Source organism: Peromyscus eremicus, chromosome 16_21, assembly GCF_949786415.1.
Source record: "Peromyscus eremicus chromosome 16_21, PerEre_H2_v1, whole genome shotgun sequence".
Classification (NCBI taxonomy): domain Eukaryota; kingdom Metazoa; phylum Chordata; class Mammalia; order Rodentia; family Cricetidae; genus Peromyscus; species Peromyscus eremicus.
Window position 1 is genome coordinate 25,336,304 of NC_081432.1, and position 27,835 is coordinate 25,364,138.

At 53.0% G+C, this 27,835-nt stretch overlaps 2 protein-coding genes across 2 annotated transcripts in view; one reads left to right on the forward strand and one right to left on the reverse strand.

The window, feature by feature from the left end:
- The window catches only part of LOC131893822 (cadherin-23-like), a 57,445-nt gene that overhangs the window by 6,948 nt on the left and 22,662 nt on the right, over positions 1–27,835 (forward strand). The gene's annotated exons all lie outside the window — the stretch shown is intronic.
- Positions 6,092–27,807, reverse strand: Vsir (V-set immunoregulatory receptor). Its single transcript, XM_059281599.1, has 7 exons — positions 27,634–27,807; positions 16,780–17,208; positions 16,076–16,132; positions 10,686–10,793; positions 7,636–7,663; positions 6,736–6,932; positions 6,092–6,564 (listed from the first exon to the last, which is right to left on the reverse strand). The coding sequence occupies exons 1-7, from the start codon at positions 27,713–27,715 to the stop codon at positions 6,527–6,529; spliced, it is 939 nt and encodes a 312-aa protein (XP_059137582.1). The 5' UTR covers positions 27,716–27,807; the 3' UTR covers positions 6,092–6,526.

Sequence of the window (27,835 nt, forward strand, 5' to 3'; positions counted from 1 at the left end):
GGAAAAAAAATGAAGTAGGAAAATCCATTCTTTGGAGCGTCCCGGTTTCTTGACATAGAAGGAAGAGCTCTGATATTTGATTTTCTTTTTGATATGTTTTCATGTAGCCTAGGTTGGTCCAAACTCAGGATATAGCTGAAAATGACCTTGAACTTCTGATCCTCCTGCCTCCACTTCCTGAAAGCTGAGATTATAGGTGTCTCACCATGCCTGGTTTATACAGTGCTGGGGATTTAACCCGGGACTTGTGAGTAGATCAATGCTCCAGAGGAACTCCACCAACGGAGCCATATCCCCAGCCCTGTGACTTGAAGTCATTAGAGTCACCTCAGTGAAGAACTGCATTGGCCTCAGGGACATCGTTTGAGAGACAAGCACGGAATCTTCCCCTCTGCCTGGATATGGGGGTGATGGGCCTCTCTCTCTCTCTCTCTGCCCGTCAGGCCTGTGGAATTATGTTACGGTTTGAACATCATCCCAGACAGAGGCAAGAGGTGGGCCTCACAGCTGCAGGTCAGCCCTGGGCAGTGTTCAGCCTCAGGCAAGACCTCTAATTGTACATCCTCCTTAGCTGTTTTATCTGGGAGAGCTGTCCATTCTTTAAGTCTGCAGCAGCAAGGCCATGTCGCAGGCTAGGACACTGTAGACAAGACAGTCTGGGGGAGTATAGAGGACAAAATTGACACTCTGTGCATGATGTGACCCAGGGCTGGGAGCTCAAAGCCAGGGACCAGGAAGGCTTTCTAGGCCGTATCATTATTTAAAATACATTGATTTATTTATTATTTATTTTGTGAGGGGAGGGGCGTGTGTGTGCATCAGTTCTCTCCTTCTGGGGGGTTGAATTCAGGTCATCAGGCTTGTCTACAAGTGTCTTTTCCAGTGAGTCATCTCACCAGCCCACAGGTGTTATTTGTAGCATAGGGCTTAGGAATCGTCTGCCAAGAAGTTTCCGTATCCCAGAGGAACCCCTGCGTCCACACCCCATCTCCTTCTTTCTTCCCTGGGTAACATCCCCTCACCTCCCAAAGCCGGACATTCCTATTCACAGCCTCGAGCCTGTATCACCCAGGCCAGAGACAGCTGGGCTGCAAGGGCCATCCGGGCCAGCCCCAGGTCTGCCACACAATGGCCTGCCACCCGGCCAGAGGAAATCATTGTATTGCTTGGGACCTCTGTTAGCTCCAAACTACAGGCAGGAAAGACAGGACTATGGCAAGGCCCAAATGGCCATCCAGGGGCCCCTGCAGGAGGAAGGGCTGGGTCCAGGGAGGAAGGGCGGAAGGCAGTGAGGAGGTCAGGGGCTGAGCCCTGGCCCTAAGGCACCTTGGCAGGAGGTTTAGGAGAGAGGGTGGCCTCTCTGACATATGAATGACAGCCAGCGACAGGAAATACAGTAGCAGATAACCCTGACTTCTCAGGTTACTGGGGAGAAAAATCCACACCCACTCTGTCCACAGGCCCTGGTTGTGGCTCCAAGGTGGGCTGTGCGCTGGGAACGCTGCCCTAGCAGTTCATTACATTCTTTAAAGTGAACCTCTGCCATCAGGATCCCGGCTCCCCCCAGCTGTGGCTCTGGCCCCCAGCCTGGGCATTTCCCTGTGTCCATATCAGGCAGGAAGAACTGCCCCAGGCCAGCAAGAGCAACCCAGCCCCTGGCCTTTCACCTTGACTTGACTTTTTTTTTTTTTAAGCAATTTACCAAATGTGCTATCAGAGAGCAACAGGATGTGCAGTCGTTAAAGCCCAGCTGCAGCACACCTTGCTTGTTGAGAGACGTTCCGCCACTCCCCAGACGCGGGGACACACAGCTGGCCCAGCTCCCGGGTCTGTCTCAGGGGTCAGATGGAGCTCCCTGTTCCCTCACCTTCCCCCTGATGCACACAAGTGGAGTGCGTGGACCACAGTGTCTACCAGAAGTCATTTGGAGGTGACCAGGCAGGAAGGGGGTGACAAGAACTGGTATGGAAGGAGCCTACACACTAGCACGGGTTCTCCAGAGAAGACAGAGCATAAGTGAGAATGTATTCCTGGTGTGGAGTGAACTGGAACCATGAACGTGCAGGCTCAGACTCATCTCTCAGGAGCGCAGTGTGTAGAAGGCGAGGGCAATGGCGGGTCCTGGGCGAGGAGACTGTTAGGTTCCATGAAGGGAAGGGGGACAGGCCTAAGAGGCAGGAGAGCCAACCTCAGTCCCACCAGCCACAAACCATGACCCTTTCAGAGCCGCCATTTCCTTTTGCATTAAATGGGGACGGTAAAGACTCTTGGTGAGGGGTCGGGGTGGCTCAGTAGATGCAGTGCTTGCCACACAATCATGAGGACCCGAGTTCGGATCCCCAGCATCCACAGAAAAAAAAAGCCAGGCAGGGCTGCATGTAGTCTGTAACCCCGGCAGCTGGCGAGGTGGGGGTGGGGTGGGGACAGGCAAATCCACGGAGCTTACTGGTCCGTCAGCCCAGCTTTATTGGTGAGCTCCAGATTCACCGAAGGGTCTGTCAGAAATAAAATGGAGGCACTAGAAGAGATGGCTCAGGGGTTAAGAGCACTTGCTCTGTTTCCAGAGGACCCAGGTTGATTCCACCCACAGGGCAGCGCACAACCATCTATAACTCCATTTCCAATTGATCCAATGCTCCCTGCCCTGGCCTCCACAGGCACCAGGCACACACATGGTGCTCATACACACACGCAAGCAAAAACCCATACACATAAAATATTTAAATGCATGCTAAAAAATGCAATGGTGGGGCTGGAACGATAGCTCAGTCATTAAAATCTCTCTTTTAATTTGTTGCTTTTGCAGAGGACCAGGGTTTGGTCCCCAGCACTCACACAGTGGCTCATAACTATTTTAACTCCAGTTCCAAGGGATCCAACGGGCATGCATATGATGCATGTACATGCATTTAGGTAAAACATTCATAAAGTAAATAAATCTTTAAAAATAATACATTGCAGAGGAATGGAGGAAGATGCCCAATGGTGATTTCTGACTTACACACACACACACACACACACACACACACACACACACACACACACACAAACATATATACATGCATACTTCATACACATGCACACAAAAAAAAGATATTCGTTCAGGCTTGACATAGAGAGGAATGTCAAACAAACAAAATCACACATGAAAATCTTTTGGGAAACATATTTTAACAAAAAAGATTGAGATATGGCATCCATACTGCCACTCCCTTTTCCTGTATCCAAGGCAGACATTACTAATTAATCTCAGCACTTTCTTATCGGCTGTATTATCACATCTGAATTCCTCTCACCATCTATTCCAGGAAGCCACACCAACAGATCAGAACCATGAAACCCAGTGAAATGTTTATCCCTTGGCATCATGAGCTCAAAGTGATAATGCCATGATGGAGATCCTAGCAGGCCCAGACAAAGCTAGGTCTCCAGAGCGTAATCCTGGGGTCCTGGTTCAGCCCAGTTACCCAAGGACTCTGTATCAGCTATCAGCTCCCCCAGGCAGCCTCCAACTGTTATTAGTCCCCACCCTCCCAGGACTCCCATTCATTGTGGGCAAGGAAAGTGTCAGGGCAAAGCAGAGGGCATGCAGGGCATGGGCCAGATGGTCCGTGCTCTCTGTGGTCTGGGACAGGCACTCAGCTGGGCCGTTTGTTTTCAAGGGACTTTTGCCTCCCCCTATCCTGCTTGGCACCCCCAGTTCCTCTTTTGCCTATTTTAGTTCCCTGAGAAAATCTTAGTTCAGCTCCCACCATAGCCAGGTCAGCTCTGGGGTGCTGCTCTAGCTCCTACCCAGGAAACCCTTCTCCAGGAGGTAGCATGTTACCGGGACCCAGGTTAGTAGAGATAACCGGCCCTCAGAAGCCCTCAGCCTAGCTGCCTCCTCCAAGTCCTTCCTCCAGGGAGCAGATCCTGAAGGAGCCTGGGCTCTGGGCTGCTTCATGCAGGGGAAACATTGGCCAGGCAGAAGTAGGGTAGCCCCAGGCCTGCTCTTTTGAGAAGTTGGTCTGAGGCACGCTACAGTACTCCAGCAGGGCCAGCTTGGTCCACACCAGTCACCAGTGGCTCTTTGGCTTGTCAAGAAGCCCTTCCCTTATCATAAACCTTTCCTTCCTGGTCCCTCCCATCCCAGTCCCAGAGAGAGCTTTATGTGAACCTCTAGAGATAGGCAAAGAACACCCCCACCCCCGACCCTGTAGTTTCTGATGGATTGCCTAAGGATGAATTAGTTCTTCAGAATATAGACTTCTCTCCCTAGGCTTCTGCTAGTACCAGGAATCCAATATGGCTCGGGAGACTACAGGGCTCCTTCCTCTTCCTGGGAGCTCAGTTCCCCACTGTGTCTCATCATCACCCCCATCTCTTGCCCCAAGGGCAAGACACCTCTATTCCCCACCCCCAAGACCCTACCCCTCCACAGCAGCAGCAAGGTGGCAGGGCCCCGGTTCATGGATGTAGCCAGAGCCTGGACCACACAAAAACTGCATCAAAAACAGGAAACCATGAAGCTGAACTTGCAGGGTCCAGAAGAGACTAGAGCCCTATAGAAGGAAGCTGGGCAGGAAATAAGTGGCTGTTCTGGTGGGAGGTGGGGGGCTCCTCCCCTTTCCACAGAGCAGCAGCCAGCCAGGGGTCTGACAGTCAAATTCTTAGAAGTCATCTGAGTGGCAAGGTCTGAAGCTTAGGACTGCAGGGACAGGCCAGCCTCCCCCAGGGGATAGGCTATACTCATCCCATAGCTAGTCTGTGGGTTTTTTCCCCTTTGACAGAGGCCCCAAAGCCCTGCCACAAAACACCTGGCGCTTCCCCCACGCCAGCACAGTGCCCCCAAAGCCAAAAGAACAACACACTCTATCTGTAGTAACTGTATAGTCTATGGTGACAGATGGAATAGAAGAGGAGGCCCTGGGGACAAAACAGGAGTCATGGTTTGGGGTCCTGACTACCCCAACACTCCTGTGATGGTACAGAGCCACCAGGAACTCAAAGCCCCAGACAGAGCTGGCATTCCACAGGGACCTGTGCTCTTGGACCTTACCGGACCACAGAGTTCCCAGCAGGTAGCCTATTGCTGGGTCCCAGGCTGGAGCTGTTCTCTCCACTCCCTACCCATCTGTCCCCCGGCAATGAGTGGGTTTCCTCCCGCCCGCAGGCCCTGGGTATGAGCTTTCCTGCCCAGGCCTAGTTCATCCCAGCCAGTGGAAGCTGCAGGAAGACAAATGCCAGCCTGGTGCTACTGTTCCTCCAGTGTTGGGGCTACCGTCCCAACTGGAGACTGAAGGGTGATTTGCCCAGCCTCACCCTTCCTCACTCTCAGACATCAGCTGTGCAATTTCCACCTCAAGGGCACTGTCCTTTCTCTTCATGTTTTCAAGTCCTTCATGAAGGACTCTCCTTGTGTGCCCAGGTCATGTCAGACCCTGGAATGGGAGCCAAGAGTAGCATTGGACCAGGGATAAGTTCTTTTATGTGCCTGCAGGTCACCCTGAAGATCAGTGGTCAGAACTGGAAGGATCCCCAGGCCCTGGCTGCCTGCCCCCCCATGCACCAGGCCCTTAAAGCTAATACCTCCAATTCACTCACAGCTGTTTACAGCTGTTGCCACATACTGTTTTTAATAGCATCCCTTTCACACTTAGAAGTGCCCCCCCACCCCCCCGCCCCTGATATAGATACCGCCCCTGATATAGATAAGACATCATGGAGGTCACCTTTGTCATTGTCCCCACACTGAACAGTGGGAGTGGTGGATGATGAGGACAAGAAGGAGGCCAGTCCCCGCTCACCTTTCCCATCATGCCCTTACCACCCTCTATGTACAATGGTCTGGCTTCGCGTTGCTCAAGACACTAATGATCTCAAAGTGGCTCCTGGATGCAACAGGGACTTCCTGTTTCAGAGCCTCTGGCCACTGAACTCTGTGGACCACCATACAGGCAGAGAGCCCAGTGTCAGACCCTCGGATTGCTGGTGGAGGCTGCTGAGGAAGGTCCCCTAGTGAGACTTAGGCAGGCTAAGCTCCAGAGTCCGGGGGATAGAGCCAGGCCAATAGAGCATCCTCAGACAAAACAGCAGGCCATCCACACACCCACAGTGGGCAGAGTCTCTTATATCTTGTGTCTCTTGCCTGGGAGGGTGGCAAGATGACCTACCCCATCCCATCTAGGCTGCTGGTTTCCATGAAGAAAGGCTGCTGCCACATTCTGGACATTCTGTGACTTCTTAGGTCATTTGGCATCTGGGGCTGGTGATGTGAAGTCAAGTCTCTGGGAAGAACTCGGCATCCCAAGATCTTGAGAACAGCAATGAGCAATCCAGCATCTTCTCCCTGCGCCCCCAACCCCCCCACCCCATAGCATCCAGAAATGGTAGGGGAGGGTCTGTGCATCTTGTAAAGCAGAGTCTAGGCTCAGAGCAGGAGAGAGGAGGCTGGGGTCAATGCCTAAAGGTCTGTTTAAAGGGCCAGCATAGATCAAATGCACCTGCCCCTAATCCAGGTTCCACTGTCCATGGTCCCCCAGCTGGTTTAGATGACTTCAGAGTTAGGGGAGTCAGGGACTGGATCTGTAAAAGAAAGGATAAAGAAGTGAATGGGGGAGGGGTGCCTGTGTCCCCTTGTTCAACTCTGCACCATGAAGACTCCCCAGGGATGCGGGGGGGGGGGGGGTGCTGCAGAGCCTGCAGTCCTAATGTTTCACATTAGTCACAGTGCGGACTAATACTGACGACACTCACCTAGGGATGGGAAGAAGACATCCCCGGGACCTGGAGGAGACAGAGGTGTGCTGGGGGCAGAGAGCAGATGCCGCCCTGACTCCGAAGGTTGCCGCTGGGCCACATAGGACAGTGGGGGCCTGCTCTTTGCCTCAGGCATCCCCTGGAAGGGTGGAGCGCTCTCAAAGCCTGGGTTTTCGATACCTTGGGTGTTGCCGCTAGAGAAGGAGAATTCGGGGTGATCAGTGCCACTCAGAGCATTTCTATCTTTCCTGCCTCCCCTTTCTTCTCTTCTCCTCCCAGCTGGGACAAGGGCAGCTTGTGAAAGCCTTCCAACTCAGAGGTTCTACCTGAGTGGGATCACTGGTAGAACTTCCTTTGACATATCTGAGACACTGTCTCCTTCAAACACATTGTAGGACAGGGACCGAGCTTCCGGAGGTGACTAATTTCTGAGCCCACCCAAGCCAGCCCATGCCCAAGCACAGATAGCACTGTCCTGCCTGCCCATCTCTGACCCCTGCTGCCCTGCCCAGAGCAGCCATTGGCTTGTTTATGCCTGCTCAGCATGACAGCTTTCTCTTGGAAGGCCTGGCGCAGCTGAGCCATCCACCATGCATTGGGCTGGGCCTGGGTCATGAGCCCCCCCTTAGCATGTTATAATGTCTGCCCCAGCCAGCTACTTCTACCCCTGCCCATCCTAAGCTAGGGTGCACCACTAAGACCCAAAGGTGCCCACTGAAGCTCTTCTGAGCAGAATCAGAGTCTAGCAGGGGTGAATGTGGTACACAGAGCTGCCCACCAGCCCAGATGTGCCAGATGCAGCTGCGACAAGCTGTGTCCTGCTGGGCAGGGGCCCCACATCACACAGAAACACCCATTCCCTGATACCTGCTTTCTCAAAGTCACGGTGGGCCTTACCTGTCCATCCTCACCAATTCCTGGGCACCTATAGGTAGACAGAAAAGCTGGTCACAGGAAGGAAGCCTTCGGCAGGCCCCATCCCCTGCACCGGGAGCATGCCCAGGAGCCCACACTGTTCCCTGAAGAGGTCCAAGTTCCATGTGCCTGTCCAGCGGGTAGACTCAAAGCAGAGCCACCTTTGTGTACAAGTGAAATACGTCTGTATTTTCCACGTGTGGGATGATGTCTGCCCCAGGCTTACACTTTCCCCGGAGCCTGACAATGTTGAAACTTGAGAATCTAAGTTTCAACCAAAGGCCAGGCCCCTGCGTGTGTGGACAACTGCTTTTCTCTCTGGTCTAGTCACAGCTTGAGGGGTAGAGGGTTCAAGGTCAGCTTCTAGGATTAGAAGGTCCGTTCTCCCCTCACTCTCCCCATCACTCCCCAGCCTTGCTACCATTTTCTCCCCGCCCCCACAAGCCACTACCACCTCACCCCATCCCCGGGGTCCCCCTAAAACTGGCCGTCATCCAGATGCAAGGACACCAACTTCCCTCTTGCGGGCAGCTCCCCACACCCTCCCACAGATCCTTCTTATAGGAGGAGGTCTACGGAGAAACGAGCTAGGGGGAGTGGCTTCTGCAAGTCAAACACAGGGAAGTGGCACGAAGTTCCTGAAATCTAGGTCACTTCTGCTGACAGAGCGACTCTGTGTCAGGCTGCGTGGGCCAAGCTCCTCCATGACACCTTGCTCTGGGGTGAAGACGGTGACCTCCACTTTGGAGCTGGGGATGCTGGCCCACCTGTTCTTTTCTTTTCTCCCGGGCACGCTCATCCCCAGGCAACCCAGCCCCCAGCCCAGGACTCAGGAGGTTTCTACCCAGAGTGTGCTGTGCACCATGAACTAAGCTGCCGCTGGCCGGCTGCAGCCAGAGCGCTAAGACTTGCTGGTTGCTTTTGGTTCCCAACACCCCACAGCGGCTACTCTGGGTTCTGTGTGGATCGGTGACTCCCCAAGGGCCACTACCCATCCTTGGGCGCTTAGTTTTTCTAAGCATTGATGCTTCTGATGTGTGTTTCTGTTGCTAAGTCTGAAATCACAGGATGGATTTGAGGACTTTCATTCAGAGGCAGAGAAGAGACTGGGAAGTATTTACCTTAGAAGATAATTTTGTTTGTTTATTTGTTTGTTTGTTTGTTTTTGAGACAGGGTCTTACTATGTCATTCTGATGCCCTGAAACTCACTATGTATACCAGGTTGACCTCAAAGTTACAGAGCTCTGCCTGCCTCTGCCTCCGGAGGGCTAGGATTAAAGGCATGAGCTAGAAGATAAATTCTTGTCCCCTTTCCTGTTACTGTACATGGGACATCCTTACTCTGGGACAGTGGCATGCTCCAGGACAAGGCTATTCTCCACAGGCACTCAACATGGCATGAAGTGTAGCCCATTCCAGCCCATTGTCACCACAGGGCTCTTCTCTTAAGTCCAGGTCACATACTCTCCTGGGGCAGATGGGAAGTTTGGAGCCCGTGTGTAGACTGAAGGTGTATGGAATAAGCGAACTTGGGCCTAGGTCTTCAGAACCCCACATGAATGACATTCTGGCCTGGTAACACTACACACACACACACACACACACACACACACACACACACACACACACACCTCAGTTTTCTTTCCTCCAGTCATCTCTATCCCACTAGGTCCCCATAAGTGGAATAAGAACCCTGTGGATGCCCTGCAAGAAAGGCCAGGCCCAATAAAGGCTGAGTGAAGTCCCCTGTACACTTGTGACTGCCACCCCAGAAGGGTCTGCTTTGCAGCTCCTGTTGCCTAATCTGACCACGTGACCAGGCAGTGCAGTGATCTAGGCAAAGGAGAGAGAAGACAGAAGGCACCTGGGAATCCGTCTAGAACCGAGCCCAGCTGGGCTATCTCCCTCCCTGTCCCCTCAGCCATTTCTCCCCCTGAAGAGGCCCGGGTTCCTCCTTCGCTCTAACCTGTCACGTGCTCCACGCTGCCACTTTAGGGATGCCCACGGGCAGCCTGTAGTAGGGTTATAACTGGCAGAAAGAGTCTAAGAGGAAGGGCGAGGGAGCCACAGCCCGCAGAGGCCCACTGTGGGCCTCCAGGAAAGAGGGTAGGGGGACGGCAGGCTGATTGAGAGGTGAAGGGGAGGGCAGAGGAAATCTGGTGTGACCTGGTGACAATAGTCTTCCCTCAATTACCTTCTGCAGCTAGGCAGAGGGAAGAGGCCTGGGAGGAACTGCGAGAGCAGGACACTCCCTACCCCCTGGGCTCCCACCCCTCAGAGAATGCAGGTCAAACAAGGCTCATAGGAGAGACTGGAGGGCAGACGGGGCATCGTCACCCAGAAAAGGGATGCGATCAGTGTTTGTGGCCACGAGCCTGAAGCCTGGCTCCACAGTTTATTTGCAGTGTGGCAAGTCAGGGAACCGTCCTCAGCCTCGGTTTGTCCATCTGTAAATGGGGACAGCAATGTCCCCTATTTGGGTTGTCGTGGTGACTAGGTGAGGCACAGATGTGACAAAACTTGGCACAGTGCCTGGCAGGGTGGCCTGGGGCCACCTCAGCTCTGCATTTAGAGTGTCTTAACCTGACATTCAGTTAGTCAACCCGCAGAGCCTGAGCTTTTGTCTGTGAAAAGCAAGGGACAGCCAAAGCCCCAGCTTTTCTGACATCCCCAAACTCGTGTCTGTCGCAGCAACGGCTGCTCAGTACAAAACAAACCCACCCAAGGGCCCACTCTAAGAGATCTCTGAGTAGCAGCATCCTTATAAACCAGTTTGAGCTAGCCCCGCCCTTCTGTGTAGTTACCTACTCATTCGTATGGAGTGCCAAGCCAGCCCTGCCTGGGCACTGAAGCAGCTGGCAGACATCAGGCCCAGAGAAAGGCATCCGTAGGTGCCCTTCTCTCAACTACAGAGTCAGCTCCTTGCGGGAGTACAGAAGAATGGGAAAGGACGGTACAGCCATCATGCCCCATGCCGTCACTGGCCTCCCAGCCAGGAAACCCCCTCACGGTCCTGGCAAAAGGTACTTACGGCGGTGAGAGGCCACCTGCCTCTGCTTATAGACCAGCAGCAGAATAAGTGGGAGGCAGAGGATTCCCACGATGCAGGCACCCGTGGCCAGGGCCGCAGCCGTGATACCTAGAAGGACAAAAGCAGCTGACATGAGAGTCCCCTTCCCACCACTTCTCCTGAAGGGAAACTGAGGCACAGAATGACCACAGAGGTGCTCAGATTCTGTCAGGTTGGAGAAGGGAGCTGGACAGGAATAGAATCTGCATAGCATTTGTGGAAAGGTTCCCAAGCTCTGTGGGGACAAGCTCTGGAGGTATGCATGTGGGCCCGGCTGCCCCCCAAGGCTTAGGATAGGTTTGTGAAGCCAGCCTGACTGCAGTTCCCCTTATTCCAAGGTAGCACCCATTGCAGAGAAAGCTTAGTCACTATCTGGAGCCAGGCTTTTCCTGGGAAGGTGATGTGACACTGGTAGAAGCAGTTGCCATAAAACCACCCCATGGCATGTGCCAGGGCAGACAGGATGAGAAGCCCAGGCATCAGGGCCCCATATCCAGACCCTTAGTGGCCGGAAGAGGCCAGGGAGGTCTAATGAGCTCCTTTCAGAGACAGCCATATGTCCCCCACCCCATGGGACACAGGGAAATGAGGACTGTGGCCCATGACAGAGGTAGCAGCAAAGAATGGAGAACAGACCCTCCTCCGGCATCCAAGGGAGAGAGAGCTAGACCACCCTGGACCTCAGGTTGTCCACTGAAAGGCCTTTCGCACCACATGCCAGGGCTCAAGGTCAAAAGGAGCCCAAGTGATAAAAACAAATTAGAACCATGGTGCCGCACAGCCGTGAGGATGTGATTTCTTGCATGCCACCGACATTTGCTTTTAAAGATGGATGTTTTACATTTGCTTTTAAAGGTGGATGTTTCACTACAATGAAAACAAAACACTCCAGCCTCACCAGGCTTGATGGCGCACGCCTTTAATCCCGGCACTCAGGAGGCAGAGGCAGGTAGATCTCCATGAGTTCAAGGACAGCCTGGGCTACAGAGTGAGTTCTAGCACAGCCAGGACAACATAGAGAGACCCTGTCTCAAAAAATAAAAACAAACCCTAGCCCATCCTTTGAGGGAATCCTTGATCTTTCTAGGGTGAGGGCCCTGGAAGCTTTGCCTCTTGATCACGTGTGTGTGTGTGTGTGTGTGTGTGTGTGTGTGTGTGTGTGTGTGTGTGTCAGTAAAGCGTTTGCTGTGCAAACATGAGCGCCCAGTGTGGCCACATGTAGCTGTAAACCGAGGTGATGGGGAGGCGGAGAGGGGAGAGTCCGTGGGAATCACTGGCCAGCCAGTTTCACCTAGCTATAAGCTGTAGATTCGATGTGAGAATCTGCCTCAAAGTAGAGAGAAATTAAGGAAGACACCCAGTGTCTACCTCTGGTTCTGCACGTATACATACATACATACGTGCACACACAGGAATGTAAACACATATGAAAATTCAAGTCTCTTCCTTGCCCCTCAACCTGGGCCCCCTCTCCACAGTCCTCATCTATCTAGAGCTGGTCTTACCTTATGGGATCACATAAGAATATTCTCCTGACCCCCAAGCACAGTTTGGACATCTGTCTGTCTACACAGAGACCTACTTCTTTCTTCCCAGGGCTCTATTATCCACAGCTTGCCCCAAATCGATGGGAGACAGCCCTGTTTGTTGAGGACATCACTGTTAAATTCCGTTTTCGACAATCCTCATTCTGCAACAAGGAATCCTCAGGCTCAGATTCCGGCTCACCCGGGCAGTACATCTGGACCTAGGCACTTAGCATCAAAGCGCTGAGCCAGGGAGCATCGTGTGCATGTTTCCTCCTAGGCTGTTGCAAAATTGTCTCGGAAGGGGCCGTGCCACTGCGTGAGCCCCGTATCGTAAGGGGGTTGGTTTATTTCAGTCCATCTGCTGACTCCAGGAGTTTAGCTGGGAACAGACAAGCCCTTGGAACCACAACCAGGGTAAGCCCATTTCCTTCCCAATTTGAGCCTTTCTCTCTGCCAAAACATGGCTAGGATCTCTTGTCACAGGATCAGGTTCACCTCCAGAGAGCTCTAGGAGCCGGATGTGCCTCGGTCTATTCGCTGCCTCCGCACTTTATTTGGGAACAAAGGCCATTTTTATCCCACTGTACAGCTAAGCAATGTGGAAGCATAAATGGGCTCGCAGTGAGGTGTATGGAACTGAGCAGACCGTTGGCAGGCACTTTAGAAGTACCCATTGGTAGGGAACCGGTACCAATTGCTCAGCAGATTGCAAAGGAAGTTCCAATCCATAGGAAAGCAGCTTCCCCGCCGGTTTTAATGTGGCTGCATTTGAACGTGGAATATTGAAAGGAAAAACGTTCTATAATTCATACCATTCAGTGTGGCTAAACCCCATCCAAGGACCTTAACGGTGGGGCAATCTGAGAAACTGGCTGCAAAAGCACCTTCCTCTCGTCCCACGGTTACTAAGCAACTCATGGTGCAGTTAGCCAGGTGCTCACAACCTGCCTTGGAGATTTGGCCGGGACCGCTCTGCCTGACCCTCTTGTCTGCAAGTGGCAATCCTGCCCTCTACGGTCAGTTGGTCGCTGCGGTTTCACTTCCAGAGTCTGTTTCCTTATACACTGGGCTTGTTTGTTCAGGCTCCTGCAGGGGCAGGCTCTGGAGGAATGTATGTGGGCCTGGCTGTCCTCGGAGACTCAGGACACCTTTGTGAAGCCGGCCTGACTGCAGTTCCCCTTACTCCAGGGGTGGCACCCATTGCAGAGAAAGCTTAGTCATCACCTGGAGCCAGGCTCTTCCTGGGAAGGTGGTGAGGCGCTGATGGAAGTAGTTGCCAAAACCACCCTATGGCCTGTGCCAGACCCTTTCAGAGCAGGCAGGATGGGAAGGCCCAGCTTGCTTAGTCTACGTCCAGGGTCTGCCAGGTACCCTGTGGGTGTGTGCAGAGGAGGCTGAAGAAGGCACCTGGCATATCCTTCTGCGTAAGGGATGGGAAGGATACAGAGACGGGTCTGCCCAGTCCTGTCCTGATCTCAGGGGAAACCCATGCCCCCCCCCCCCAGCAATGCAAGGCAATGCCAGCCCACACCTCTGGCAGGTTCCTTCCCCTCCCCGACACTTCCCCTTACCTAAAACCCACTTGGCCTTGGTCCTGGTTTAATCTAAGCTACTCTCCCGTAGGGTAACGTTTAGCCACTCAGACTGGAATTAGAAAAGGAAAAAACACAAAGACCTGGGCTGGAAGCATCATTAACAGACCCAGCGAGTGCCACGGTTGAGAACTTGTGCATGAAAGAGAGTTGAGGTTGGGACCTTCCAGAGTTAATGAACAGTAGAGAATGGTGTTCAGCAGCTGGCCCTGGGGCCTGTTTAGCAACGGCATGGGTGGCCAGGCAAATGCCCTAGAAACGTGTTAAGAAACCCATTTGTGTTTACCATCAGTTCCCAACCTGCCTTAGCCCAGGGATGGACGAGTTGCCTTGGGATGTGAGGCCTAGTGCATCAAGCGGAACCCACACCTCCATGGTGATGGAAGTTCCCTTGCAGACTGGTGGCTGAATGTGCACCACAGTCTTCACCCATCTCTACTGTTTTATTCTCCAGCTCCCGGAGCCTGAGACACAAGTGGTTCCCATCCCTGATGTAGCCCCTTAGATAATGTGCTTCCCTGCAAAAGGGACCCAGGTATCCCCATTCCTCAACAGAGAGAAATGATGCAGAAAGCCAGATTGTCCACACACACACTCCCCAAAGTATACCCAGGAGCCAACTCGGGTTTAGTGGCTAGTGTCGGGAGACTGCCGGAACCAGGAATGTGGAAGGGGACATCCGAGGTCATCAGGGTCGGTCCCAGCCCTCAACAGCCACAATGGGATCAAGCATGTTCTTTTGGCCCCCAACAAGCCAGTTCACTGGACAACTCAAGGAAGCAGGAGCCAGAGAGTGATGTCACAAGAATTGGCCAGGGTTTAAAACAGCCAAACCCAAGAGCGGAGATGCGAGGAAAAGAAAGACTAACCACCCTGGAGGTCAAGTTCAAGCTTCTACCTCACCCTTGGATATTTCTTCTCTAGAGTCCCGGGAGTAGAAAAGTCCCCAACCTCCTTGGCCCTGTCCACTTCACACTTCCCCAGCACTTCCCCTCCACCGTCTTGTGTCTCTGTCCCCAAGACTGAAAGCATAGATAGGCCTTGTTTTCACAAAGCCCTGTTGAAGCCGGGTGTAGGGGTTCACACCTGAAATCCCAGAACTTCGTAAAGCAGAGGCAGGAGGGTTGCTGCAAATTTGAGGCCAGCCTAATTCCACATTGCAAGTTCCAGGTCAGCCACAACCTGCCCCGAACCCCATTTTCCCCACTCATGACATGCTGGCAGTAGCAGAAGTAGCAGTTTTGCAAAGACAGATTCTTGAGGAAGGAACAGGGCCAGGGTGATTGCTCAGAGTGAAGGAGCCATGGGGAAGTGAATGTCGCCCATGCCCCACCGCTGCGTCCCTCAAACACATACATATGGCACACACAGTGTGAGCTGCTGCTTCGTGGGAAGGAAGAGGATGCTCAGAGGGGAAGTGAGGACGCATCGTGGCTTGGTGCTGAGGAGACCCTGGAGCTCAGCGGTGTGTGGCAGAAGGGCTTGACCCAAAGGGCTCACTGCCACATTGGTGTGGCTGTCATTCAATTTTGTACACGGCGAGCTTGTTGGTGGGTTTGAAAATATGAGTAATTTGACTAGAAAGTTGCTTTGGTCTTTGGGGCTTTACACAAGGCTGTAGTTCGGCTGGCTCAAACCCTCATGCATGTGGCCAGGGTCACAGTTTCCCTTCTGTCCTTCCAGAGTCTAAGCAAGAGCTGGCTCACGCTAGGTGCCTGACAAACCTATAAACCACAGCCCTCTCTTTGTGGAAGTGTGGAGCACCCTAAGACATGTGCCCTTGCCTACTATTTATGCCACAGGGCATTCTCAAATAAACCTCTATGTGTCCAGCCTCCCTGGGAGCGGAGCCCTCCAATCATCCATAAGGCCCCTCTCCGGGCCAGCACCAGGGCTGACAGCCACCCTGCAGCCTGCATGCCCAGTCTCCTTCACAGGCACGGGAGATGGGGCTGTGAACAGAGCTGGACAGACTACAGTCAAGTCCCTGCTGTGCCAGCGAGCGGTGTGAATAGCTGTGAGTACGGTGATATGTGCTTCACAGAGAGAGCCGCGGCAGGAGCGGGGGCTTCTGGGGCCACAGCCAAGAGGCGGAAGGGGAACAGAAGCCACAGAGAGAGAATGGGGGTCTGCAGGTGTATGGTACTGGGGTGAGAGTCCAGAACAGGATCTGGGCCCAAGGTAAATACAGAAACGGGGTGCACAGAAGATACGGGGGTGGCCTCCTTACTGTCGCTCTCCTGCTCGTTAGACGGGTACGCGGTGCAGTTAGGTGGCGAGTCTTTGCCTGTGGGAACAGAGAGAGGAGTGTTAGGCGAGTGTGAGGCTCATGAGGTCCTGGAGGTTGGTCCAGGTTAGTGACTCCTCTCCTGTCACAGGAATGCACGCTAATGCCTGCCTGGCAGTGCTGGCCCAGTGGAGTCTGTACACACATGCAAGTGTGAGCCCATGCACACAACACACACACACACAGATTTCTTATCCTGCATGTTCTCATGCCACCTCCTAGGGCAAATGGGTACCTGCTGGCACCTACATCTTGATCCAGTCAAGTCTTGCATTCCCAACTGGGCAGACAGACGGATATATACACACGCACCTCACAAGCATTTAGCCACGATCAACTCAGACTCAGTACACTATCACCCCCCACACACACACACACACTGCTTCCATTTTCCCATGAGCAGTAACACTGCCAGTCTAGGTACATACATCCTCTTACATGAAAATGTGACTCTGTCACAAATAGAGACGCGCGTGCACACACAAGATAATCACATGCCTGCACCCCACACACATGCACCCACTCCTTACACAGCCACATGCCCTTGAGTGTCATGCCACTCATCATCTCATACATAGTCATGTGGCAGATATGCAGACCCCCTCCTCCCCAACCCTCAGCCATGGCGGTCTGTACAGGATGCTCACCTGTCTGTACCTGCAGCTCCATGTACCCGAAGAGCCGGTGTTCTGGGTGGTGGTGCCTGATTTCTACCACATGACAGCAGTAGAGGCCGCTGTCCCGCAGGGTCACATTGCGCACGGTGATGGAGAAGTTACCGTGGTGGTCGGAAGCTAACTCCAGCCCATGCGCCTGGGCCTGGTCGTGGCTGGTGTTAGGCGCCTGGTGGCTTCCGTGGTGCGGATGAGCATGCTGGGATGTGAAGTTCCGTATGGGCCGACGCTCTTTGCACACTTGGACCTCACTCCGCGAGCTGAGGTACCACGTCTTGTAGAAGGTCACATCCTGGCCTTTGGCCACGGGGCCCAGGATCCTGCAGGTGAGGGTGACGTTCTGCCCCTCGGGACACACGTACAGGGAATATGGTGTAGCCACCTTGAAGGCTGCTACCGGACCTGTTTAGAGAGAGGAAAGCCCCAGTCACCTGCCTGAGTGAGTGCCACTCCTTGGCACTCTCAGGGTGAGTAGAAAGCTTGACTCATCTACTTCCCAGCTGCAGACCCTGGGCAAGTCGACTGACCTCCTAACCCAATAAATACCCACATGGGCAGGGCCAATGCCAGGTGCCCTACCTCTGCTTCGGAGCCATTGACCTAGCTGAGCAGACAAGCCTGTCATGACCCTGTGGGCAGAGGCAAACCAGTACGGGGTTTCCAGAGACTTGGGAGGGAAGAAATGGCCTTCCGGGGATGGGCGTGGCCCTTCTGGAAAAAGGGTGGGTCTTCTGACTTTAAATGAGACTTCACAAGTGAGTACGTCTACCCAGGCAAGATGGTAGGAATGCAGGGAATACTCAAAGCAGCTGAGTGATAGGGTTGCATGACAGGTCCTCACCCATGCACCTGCTACCCAAATGTAGTTCTCTCCTTAAACAGACAAAGAAATCCTCTGGTCCCTGTCTCAATCCCCATTCCTCTACTGCTTAACCCCATGGACCTAATGAAGGTGTGTTTTGTTCATTTTTTTTTTCTTTTTTAAGACAGAGTCTCATGTATCCCAGGTTGGCCCCAAGCATAGCTGAAGATGACCCTGAACTAATCTTCTTGTCTCTACCTCTCAAGTGCTGAGATTTTGAACATGTGTGATCAGTCCAGTTTAAAAGGCACAGAGTCTCATGTCCAGGGCTTTGTGCATGCTGGGGAAGCATGCTACCCTCCCGAGCCACATCCCCAGCCTGGGCCCAGTCTTTTGAGACTAGAATTAGAGCTGGAGCCCCTGCCCACCCCCCACACCCCCCACACCCCACACCCCCTACCCCACTCCTGTCTAACTGTGTGAGCCCATTTCCTCCCCTGTAAAGAGAAAGACATGTGCAGCAGCATGGGTTGAGAGAGGAAGGACAGTGGGGATGCAGAGGGCTCTAATCTGAGGGGTGCCCTGGTCAGCACGCCTTAGCGTGCCCTTGGTTTTCATTCACATTGCAGGGGCTGCAGGAGATCTGACAGACAGGGGAAGAGGGCTTTCGAATATACATAGAGTACGAATGGAGGGCTGGAGTCATGGCTCAGTCAGAAAAAAAAATTGTTTACCTAAAAATGTGAAGCCCTGAGTTTGGATCCCTTGGACCCGGGTAAGAATCTGGGCGTGTTAGGACAGGCCTGTAATTCCAGTGATGCTGAGATGGGAGGTAGAAAGAGGTGGATGCCTAGAACTTGCTGGCCAGCTAGCCTAGACTTGGTGCAGCTCCAGAGCAATGAGAGACCCTGTCTGAAAAGCTAGGAGGGACACCTGCTACCAAGCTTAACGACCTAAATTCAAGCCACGTGGCGAAAGGAGAGAACCGATTCCAGTTCCTGCAAGCTGTCCTTTGTCTCCATACACGTGCCTTGAAGTGGAGTGCATATACACACACGTGCACCCACACACAAAATAAATACATAAATGTTTTACAAGGTGAATAATGACACCTGAGGTTGCCCTCTGATCTCCAGACACACGTACACATGTGCACGCGTGTGTGCACGCGCGCGCACACACACACACACACACACACACACACACACACACACACACTGCTCCATCCAGAGGTACCACCTGGACCTCCTCCTCTGACGCCCCCTCCCTGCCCTCAGAGCCCAGGCCCATTGGTACTAAGCTGGGAACCCCTAAAGCTCTGACAGCCTGGCCCAGTGCAAAAGGCAGCAGCCTGGTGTGGCTCTTGGAGTTGAACCAGGGCACACTGGAGTCCAGTGACACTGAGTCATTAGGCTGAGTCTCAGACTCACAGGAAGACAAAAAATAAAAAACAACAAGAGAGAGGGTGAGTGTTAAGGCCAGGACAGGAATCATTCACATGAGTGTCCTAAAACTATTCTCTCCGCAATTCAAGAAACGCTTCTAAGGAGAGGGGCCCAAAACCAATGGAATGAAGAGGTTAGCTTCAAACTCCTCACCACAAAAATAAGAATGGCTAGTAAGAGCGAATGCTAGGGTACTGGAGGACTTGTGTGTATGTGCATTAGAATTTGAGGGGGACAGCAACTGCATGGCCCCAAAGAATGCCTGTAGGAGAGGAGCGTTAGACCTCGAAGGTAAGGAAGACAGACATTCCAGAGCCATCCCCCAGCCCTGCTCATTCACAAAAGAGATGGCTGGCATGCTGTTGCCAAGGTGGGCAGAGATTTCAGAACTTTTTTGGTGAGATACCATCTCCTTTTCAGGCAGTGACAGGCCCAGGAAGGGAAAGTGGTTTTAGCTGAAGTCGCAGAAGGTCTGGAGATCTCAAGTAAACAGGCTTCACAGAAAACTGTGAGAAGCCACGGCGGCGTGGGCCGGGCACTACGCTCCGGGGTCTGTGTTGCGTGTGAGAGCCCGAGAGAGTAGGGTTGGATTCTTCCCGTTTCATGAGTGTGGAGACCAAGTCCACAGACTCAGGGTAAAGCAGCTTGCTTGCCTACCACCCCACGGCAAGGGACCACTGGAGACTGACCTCAGCCCAGGCCTGTGTACTGTTGCAAGGCTGGGAGCAAAGCCCCTCTAGACCTTGCCTTTGACCCTTAAAGTAGGGTGTTGTTGTTGTTGTTGTTGTTGTTGTTGTTGTTGTTTGGAATTGCCAACATTTAAAAGGTATGGATTTGTGCCTCTGTAGAGTCTGCTCAATGATCAACAGCACTGGCTACTCTTCCAGAGGACCTGGGTCGAATTCCCAGCACCCACATGGTAGCTCACAACTGCCTCTAACTCCAGTCCCAGGGGATCCAATGCCCTCATCTGGCCTCTTCAGACATGAGGCATGCACATGGTGCACAGATAGATATGCAGACAAAACTTCCATACACATAAAATTTTTTTCTTTTCTTTCTTTCTTTTTTTTTTCCCCCGAGACAGGGTTTCTCTGTGTAGTTTTGGTGCCTATCATGGATCTTGTTCTATAGACCAGACTGGCCTCGAACTCACAGAGATCCACCTGCCTCTGCCTCCCGAGTGCTGGGATTAAAGGCGTGCGCCACCACCGCCTGGCATAAAATAATTTTTTAAGTGGGGATTTGATAGGAAAATTTTAACGCCCAGTTTCTCTGAAACAGCAAACAGCTGTCTGCATGCCTCTGGTTTTATCCACACCAGCTTGGAGGTTCCCTCACAGCCCTGTATGGACCGCATGTGGCCACTAAGCCCTGGCTCTGCCAGATACCGGAGGGGCTGTCCCAGATCTACAGAGGGAGCCAAATCCACAAAGAGTGGCCATACCTCTGCCCTACCCCTGCAGCCATGCAGCAGCTACCCCCGCCCTCTTTCTCCTCTCCTCGATAGCTCCAGCCTGAGAGCCTCCACAATCCTTGGAGCCAAACTCACATCCATCCGCACTTGCCCCGTGCACAGCCCCTGGGGGCTGTCAGGAGGGCAGGCAGAGCAGAGGCCAGAACTGCAGGCTTGCGGCGGGTGAGGGGCATGGGACAAATGGCAAGACGCTTAGAAGCCACAGGCCTGGATGAGGTGGGACTCACATGTGGCGTGAGTGGGTGAAGGCAGGGGGAGGTGTGCCAAGCTGAGAGCCATCAGGTGTTTTGAGCTCAGATCTGTACCGAAGTAGGGCTAAAAAAGATCCAGTCCCGTTTCATTTTCAAGGGGCCATAGAGAGAGCAGGGTTCGGTTCAGAGAGCGCGGGAGAAGGGGGCGTGGTTCCATCCCACCTACCCACATTCATTTCTTTTTCCCAAAGTCACCAAAACCTCTTCCTGAGTTAGAGGGGGAAAGAAGCTGTCCTTGGATTGGGTTTGGGTTGGAGGGTGTTTGGATTTTAGGCTTAGGGGTCAGGTAAGAGTGGGCAGAGAAGACATGGTTTGTCCTGAACAGGAGGACCAGAAATGTCCCTCATGTCTGAAACTCAGAGCAGCTGGTCCCTGGGAGGAGTTACAGAAAACAGCACACAGGCATGCAGAAGGGCCTGGGCACATACCTGCGCGCACACATACACACACACTTTTGGGCCACATGCAGCCCAGCTGGAATTATAATTACTTATTGGGAGGGTGTTGTTGCTCATTGTCCGCTACAGATCCCTTAAGGGTTATTGTCAGAGGCCAGGAAAGTGGGTGGGGAGGAAGCCCCTGACTCTAGGGTAGCCAAGTTCATATGGGACAGGAAAGTGTCCCAAGCCCTGGCCTGAGCATGTACCAGTGAAGAGCACTGCCCTTGGGGACAGGTCCCCTGATCCCACCTCACTCTAAGACCACCGTACACCTGCAGGAGGGATTCTGTGAGCTAGGAAAATTCCAGATCTGGGGACTGCTATAACTCTGTCCTAGACAGCAAGATTCCTGGGCCCTGGAGCCTCCTAGGCTGGGCCTTTGCTATGGGAACCTATGCAACTGAACTTAAGAGAGTCCTGTGTCCTGAATCCCTTCAGCTCTGCTCTCGGGTCCACTTCTTTTTACTTTTATTGTGTTAAATTGTGTGTGCAGAATAGCATGACAGGTGTGTGTGTGTGTGTGTGTGTGTGTGTGTGTGTGTGTGTATATACACATGAATGCAGGTGCCCACAGAGGCCAGAGGTGTCAGATTCCCTGGAGCTAGAATTACAGACAGTTGTGAGCTGCCTGGTGTGGAGGATGCTGGGAACTAAACCCAGGTTCCCTGGAAAAGCAACAAGTGCTCTTAACCCCAAGCCATGTCTACAGGCCCCTCAGGTCCACTTCTTATATGACAGGCACTTTATCCTAATGTGGGTATAATTCCATGTATTTTTGTTTTTAAAGTATTATTATTATTTATACTTTTGTGGCGTTTCTTGTTCAGCTTTGGGTCTTAGGGGCTAGTTGGTAGGTTTTTGGTTTTTTGAGACAGCTTTTTTTTTTTTTTTTTTTTTTTTTTTTTTTTTTTTTTTGCTATACAACTCAGGCTAGTCTAAAACTCACTGTAGCCCAGACTGGTCTTGAACTTGGAATCCTCCTGCTTCTGTCTCCTGAGCGCTGGGATTATAGGCAGGTGCTCCATGCTACGCCTCATCTTCATTTTAAAGATAAAACTGACTAGAGAAATTGAGTGACTCGCTTGAGGCACCTGTGGCTGAGCTGTGACCCACACCTCGACCAGCACGCAGACAGGAAGAAACTCTTTCCAACCACCCTCCCAGGGTGGGTGGAGCTAAATTTCATCTCTCAGCTCTTCGAAGAAAAAGAGCTGACCCCGAGCTGACCCCTACGCTCAGAGCGACTGTTCCTTCTGCTCCCCAGACCCAAACCAAAACATCCTTTCATTCCACAAATATTTAGCAAGATCTTAGCATGAGTCAGGCTCAAGGCAGAGGCTATGAAGCCCAGGGCTCCCTCAGGGAAGGAACACTCTTCGCTGCCTCTTCTAGCTGGGGTGCCCAGCTCCAGATAGGGCCCAGCCTCTGCGGAGAAGGTTGAAAAGGAACTCTTACGCGCCATCCTTGCCTGTCTTGTTTTTTGAGACAGCGCTTCTTGCCACACACCAGGCTCTGTGGGCGTAACAGGGGATGGGTGTGTGTGGGTGTGGACATGCTTAGCATTGTGTTTTCCATGACAGGCGCTAGCTTTACCCACAGTCACCAAGGCAACACCCTAGAGGTTTTGGAGGTGGGTCCTAAGCTTGATTGGTCAGGCCAGGAAGGCCCCACCCAGACAGCTGAGGTCTGTCCAGCTGCTGGCCTGCTAAGTAAACAATTATTTGACTGTCTGCAGTTGCTAGCGTCACACTTGATGAGAGAGAAGCGCGCGGGGGGTTGGGGGGTGGGGTGGGGTGGGGGTGTCCTCTGGCCTCCCAAGCTCAGAGGCCCCATTTCCCAGGATGCTCTCCAGGTGCTTCAAGGGAAAGGCGGGGCCTTATCTTTATCAGATGTATGGTACAGAGGGAGATAGAGGCAGGGTCCAATCAAAACCCACAGGAAGTGCCCCAGGGTGAAGGGTGCAGGCTGAAGCCAGCAAGTCTGTGCAGAGGGTTCTCTGGCTAGTGAGGACAAAGGGCATCTCAGATGTGTTTATTGATCCCTGCCCCAGCAGGAAGTGTCCATTCAGAGGGACCAAGGAGGCTGGGAAGGGGAAGCAAGGCTCTATGGGAGGAAGCCACACTTCCAGCACCTTGGGGAAACAGCCTGTATCCAGGGATAGGGGCCCTAGTCACGGTGCCTCCTGGGGAGGGCCTGGGCAGTGGGCCAGGGAGGATTCCAACCCAGACTCAAGGCCTCCCTAAGGAGGACTCAACCCCATGGCCACTACTAAGATCTGATTCTATCCATGCAAGGAGCCCACTTGGTAGGATTGTTCCACCCAATACAGACACGGACTTGTTTAATTCCCAAGCCTGTGAAATAGGAGCTTGGGCTAGGAAGCCAAAACATGGGAGAAACCTGTCTACAGTCTCAGAGAACACGTTGTGGACACATTTCAAACCCAGGTCTCTGGGGAGCTGATGTGGTCTCTAGAAATCAGGTAACCAGAGACTGGCTCCACCTCCTCCCCACAGATGGGCAGCTGACCTAGCCAATGAGGGCTTAGTTTGCCGGGCAGCGTTAATAACTCAAGTAGTTTTACTTTTGATTTTACATTAAATAACACTGAATCATAACAAGAGACATTCGTTCCCACTTCAGTATTCTCTTAGCCCTGATTATATCAAAGAGAAAGTCACAGTTGATGTCACTCTATCTTCAAAATGTCCTTTTCCTTTTTTTTTTTTATTTATTTATTTATTTATTTCTACAAGAGACAGCAACAGGCTTTACATGCTGAGTCTGGCCCAGCCGAAGTTTCCAGCTAACGTTTAATTCCCTTATTTGGCTTGCCAGTGGTGCTCTTTTTTATATGTTCTATTTATGGCCGATGATACGAGCTTTCCACTTGTGACCCTGACTTAAAATTTCCTCTAAAATTTTTACTTTAAAGAAAAGTGTAGATTTAAAGGAAAAAACAAGTAGGTAGATGTTCGGCAGATGCTACATACAGGTGACGAGCAAAGGAACCCAGAATGCACCAAGGGGAATCACCCTGCCCAGAGACTGGCGGCCAACTACAACTATGCCACTCAAACTGTTCACTGCTCAGTTGGGGGAAGTGATGAGGGAGTAGCTGAGGCTGGACTGGACCCGGGGTCTCCTTGGAAGCTGAGACCCTATACAGAAAGGCCAACGGGAGGGCTGGGTTAGTAGCCGAACACAGCAAGTTCATTCCTGAAGGACTGATGGGGAACACAGCATCCCTTGCTTCACTCTGGGGATGCTCAGCAGTCAATAGGCGAAGGATGCAGATGGGATGTGAGAGAAAGCCCCCAGGTAAGCACACACTAAGCCAGGCTGGCTCTTGTGGCCTCATCTCTAGGGGACTTAGGAAGAGAACCACCAGGTGCCCCTGTGGCTACTTCAGACTCTCTGTCCAGAGGTAGCTAGAACTGTCCTAGCATCCTTCAGACATTAGGAGTCTGGGAAATGTATTCCCAGTGATATTTCCCATGGCTTCCTAGGTCCTGGACACTAATTGGGGCTCTGTAGGCAGGAAAAGCTCAGATGGAAAGGCCCTGGTATGGAGTCCCCAGAAACCAGGAGATGGCACACTACCAACATCACAAGGAATGGGTACCATGGGAAGTTTTACCCATCAGCTCCACACAGCTGTGTCTGAGGGAGGATGGATTGCTGCCCTGTATTAAAGATGGAGACTTGACCAAAGATGCTAAGGAGTTTGCCCAGCTCACAGAAGGCCAGCTAAGATTTGAACACAGGTCTAACTCCAAAACAGATAAGCTAGAGCTGGAGGAAGCCCTGGCATGTAGCTACACCCCAGACCCCTTACTTAAACATCAGGAAGGCCATGGCCCAGCCAGACCTTCCATAGGGATCCATAGATACCAGAAGTCAATGCTCATTTCTGGCAAGGCCAGACTGGCCCTGGGCAAGAGTTGCCTTTGAACCTAGGACCTCAAGTTCAAGGCTCAGTCAGTACCAACAGGACACATGGGCCCCAAGGACCCTCTGTTTCTCCTGCTTCCTTCGACCTAAGATCCTGTATCCTGAACCTGCAGAGGTGACTCCTGTAGCTTCCCTTTGGTACCCCTTTCCTAGATTCACAGCAGGGAAGCACTGTCCTGCAGCCAGCCCAGTTCAGTACTCCTTAGAGTTTCTGGCCCCTGGGCATCCCATGGCATGGCCATCTCTAGTCTCAGGCTGCTGGGCGGGGCTTATGGATTTCCTAAGAGCTGACCACTACCGGGTCAGAGGCTTGCCCCACTGAGTTTACTCAATAGGGCCTTGCAGCCTTGTTTACCACTTAAGGGAAGACAGCTGCCTGTCTCTCACACCAGTGCCCCCATGTGAACAGGGCTACTGGGTCAGACTGAGGACAGGCAAAGTAGTAGTAACTTCCTTAAACCTTAGGGATGCTTGTGGGGAAGAGGTTCTGTACCCCCTGGGGCTCTGCTGGCTCCTGGCTCCCAAACCATCTTTCCCCGTCTCCTCAGCCCCTATCAGGCCAGGAAAGGAATGTGTTCCATGTGCCACCCCAAGTGCCTCCTAAGCTCTGACTGCTTGAAGTCCCCCAGAGCCCTATTTCACCCTGCCCCAGATGCCATTCTGCCCAAAGCACCTCAGCTGACTGGTGAGTGTTCTCAGCCCCCAGACCTCCTGACCACCGTGGCTGCTGTAGGAAAGGAAAGGAAACCGTGAGTGATCACACCTATGTTACAGCCAGTGCTGAGGTCAGAGCCGCTCCAGGCTAAAGGGCTCCTTTGTTCCCTTCCTGAAAGCCACCCCGAGCCCTAATTACCTCCCTGAGTGGAACCATGGGGAGGTAGCCTTCAGCTCACTAAGCAGTTTGAGTAGCCAAAAGGCTTTGTGGCTTGGAGGCACAGTAGGGTGCGGATTCCCAGCTCCTCTCTGAGCCTCTTTGCTGCCCGGTTGTTTCACAAGCCGTGTCCCTCCTACTCCGAATCTCTAGGACTTAGTTACCCCAGTTGGAGCCGATGAATAGAGAGCATCCCATTCAGGTGAGGGGAGGGAAGGGACAAGAAAAGGGGGGGGGGTCACCTGAGGGAAGGATGATATAGCCTGTGGTTGGTACAGTACTGGCCTTCCTGCCTCCCGCTGTCCCCTGGTCCTGCATGTTGTACCCTTCAAGGAGCCTTTTTGACCTTGGTGCTGGGACCATCCCCCACCTGTTCTCCCATCACCCCATCCCTGCCTCAGTCTCTCCCTTTGAGTGATAGGGAGCATCCAGGCCAGGACTTACGTTGTTCTGTCTACAGGGTGTGGGCAAGCCTTCTTCCTTATCAGAGGGTCAGGCCTGCCTCCCAGTGTTGATAAGAAGTCCTCTGCCTCCCCTCCCTTTCCCTAGGTTAACCTTCTTCTTTCTTTCCTGATCAGCCCATTGGCTCCCTCTGCTGAGCCCACCACCTCCATCCTGACCCTTCCGACTCCCTCTGTGACCCACACTGTCCCTGGACCCTTTCTCTCTCCAGCCTTGCAGAAGCTACTTGCGTCCTGGGTTTTCTGAGCAGGGAAGGATCGGACAGGCAGTCTCCAGAGGACACTCTTGTCTACTGCTTGGCCACCCATCAGAATACCCCCTTCTTTCTTTGAGATCTTCTGCTCTGGGCAAGCAAGGACCCGGCTCTGGGGAACTACTGTGTCCCGGGACAAGTACAAATTGTGAATCTGGATTTTGGAAGTGATACCTCCCTGTGTGGGGCTTCCCTGTCTGTACTGAGGAATTAGCCAAACCTCTGGCATGGGCTGGGAGCTGGGCTCAGGGAAATGTCCCGTATCTTCCCCAGTACTCCATACAGGCTGCTCAGCTACGATCTGGCTAAGTGGCAAGAACCCACTGATCCCTCAAATGGGTCAAGAGTACAGAGCAGGCAACTAAGCTGTCCAGATCCAGAAGTGTCCATCAAAACTCATCCAGGAATGTCAAAGGGGGTGGGGTATGGGTCAGAGCACACACACACACATACCCAAGTCCTCTGAGACTCTGTTGCAGGAAGGCAGGGAGATGCCCCAGGTGTCAAAAGTCAATCAACAACCACTCAAGGACTGGGGTAACTCTTTTCATGTTCCTTTTCTGCCTTGCAAAAGCTCTTCATGGCCCCTGCCTGCTCTGGCTGTCCGGGCAGGGAAGTGCCGAAGACAGTCCCCTAGAGACACCTTTGCCTGCTGTTTTGGCAGCTGTTCGCGCGTACAGATGTGCTCCACTAGGATGGAGCCCCACTGCACCCTGATGGGCTGTCCCAGCAGCCTCAGAGCAGCGGTAGGGTGGAGGTCACCGCAAACTGAGGGGATATTCAGGGCACTCCCATCCTGCCTGGGTCCCTCCACCCTACCGGGCTGTGCTCCCTGGCCCTCCTCCCCAGCCCCCACCGCCTGCGGACCTTACCTCTGGATGCAGCCAGAAAAAGAGCGAGGAGCAGGGTCCCCCGGCGCGGGCCGCTGGCCTCAGGGACCGTGGGGACACCCATGTCGCCGTCGAGCCGAGCTAGAGCAGACACAGACAGCTGGGAGTGCGCGCAGTGCAAGCGGGGCTCCCGGAGCGCAGGGAGCCTGCTTGTACACACCGCCTCCCTGGAGTGCGCGGAACC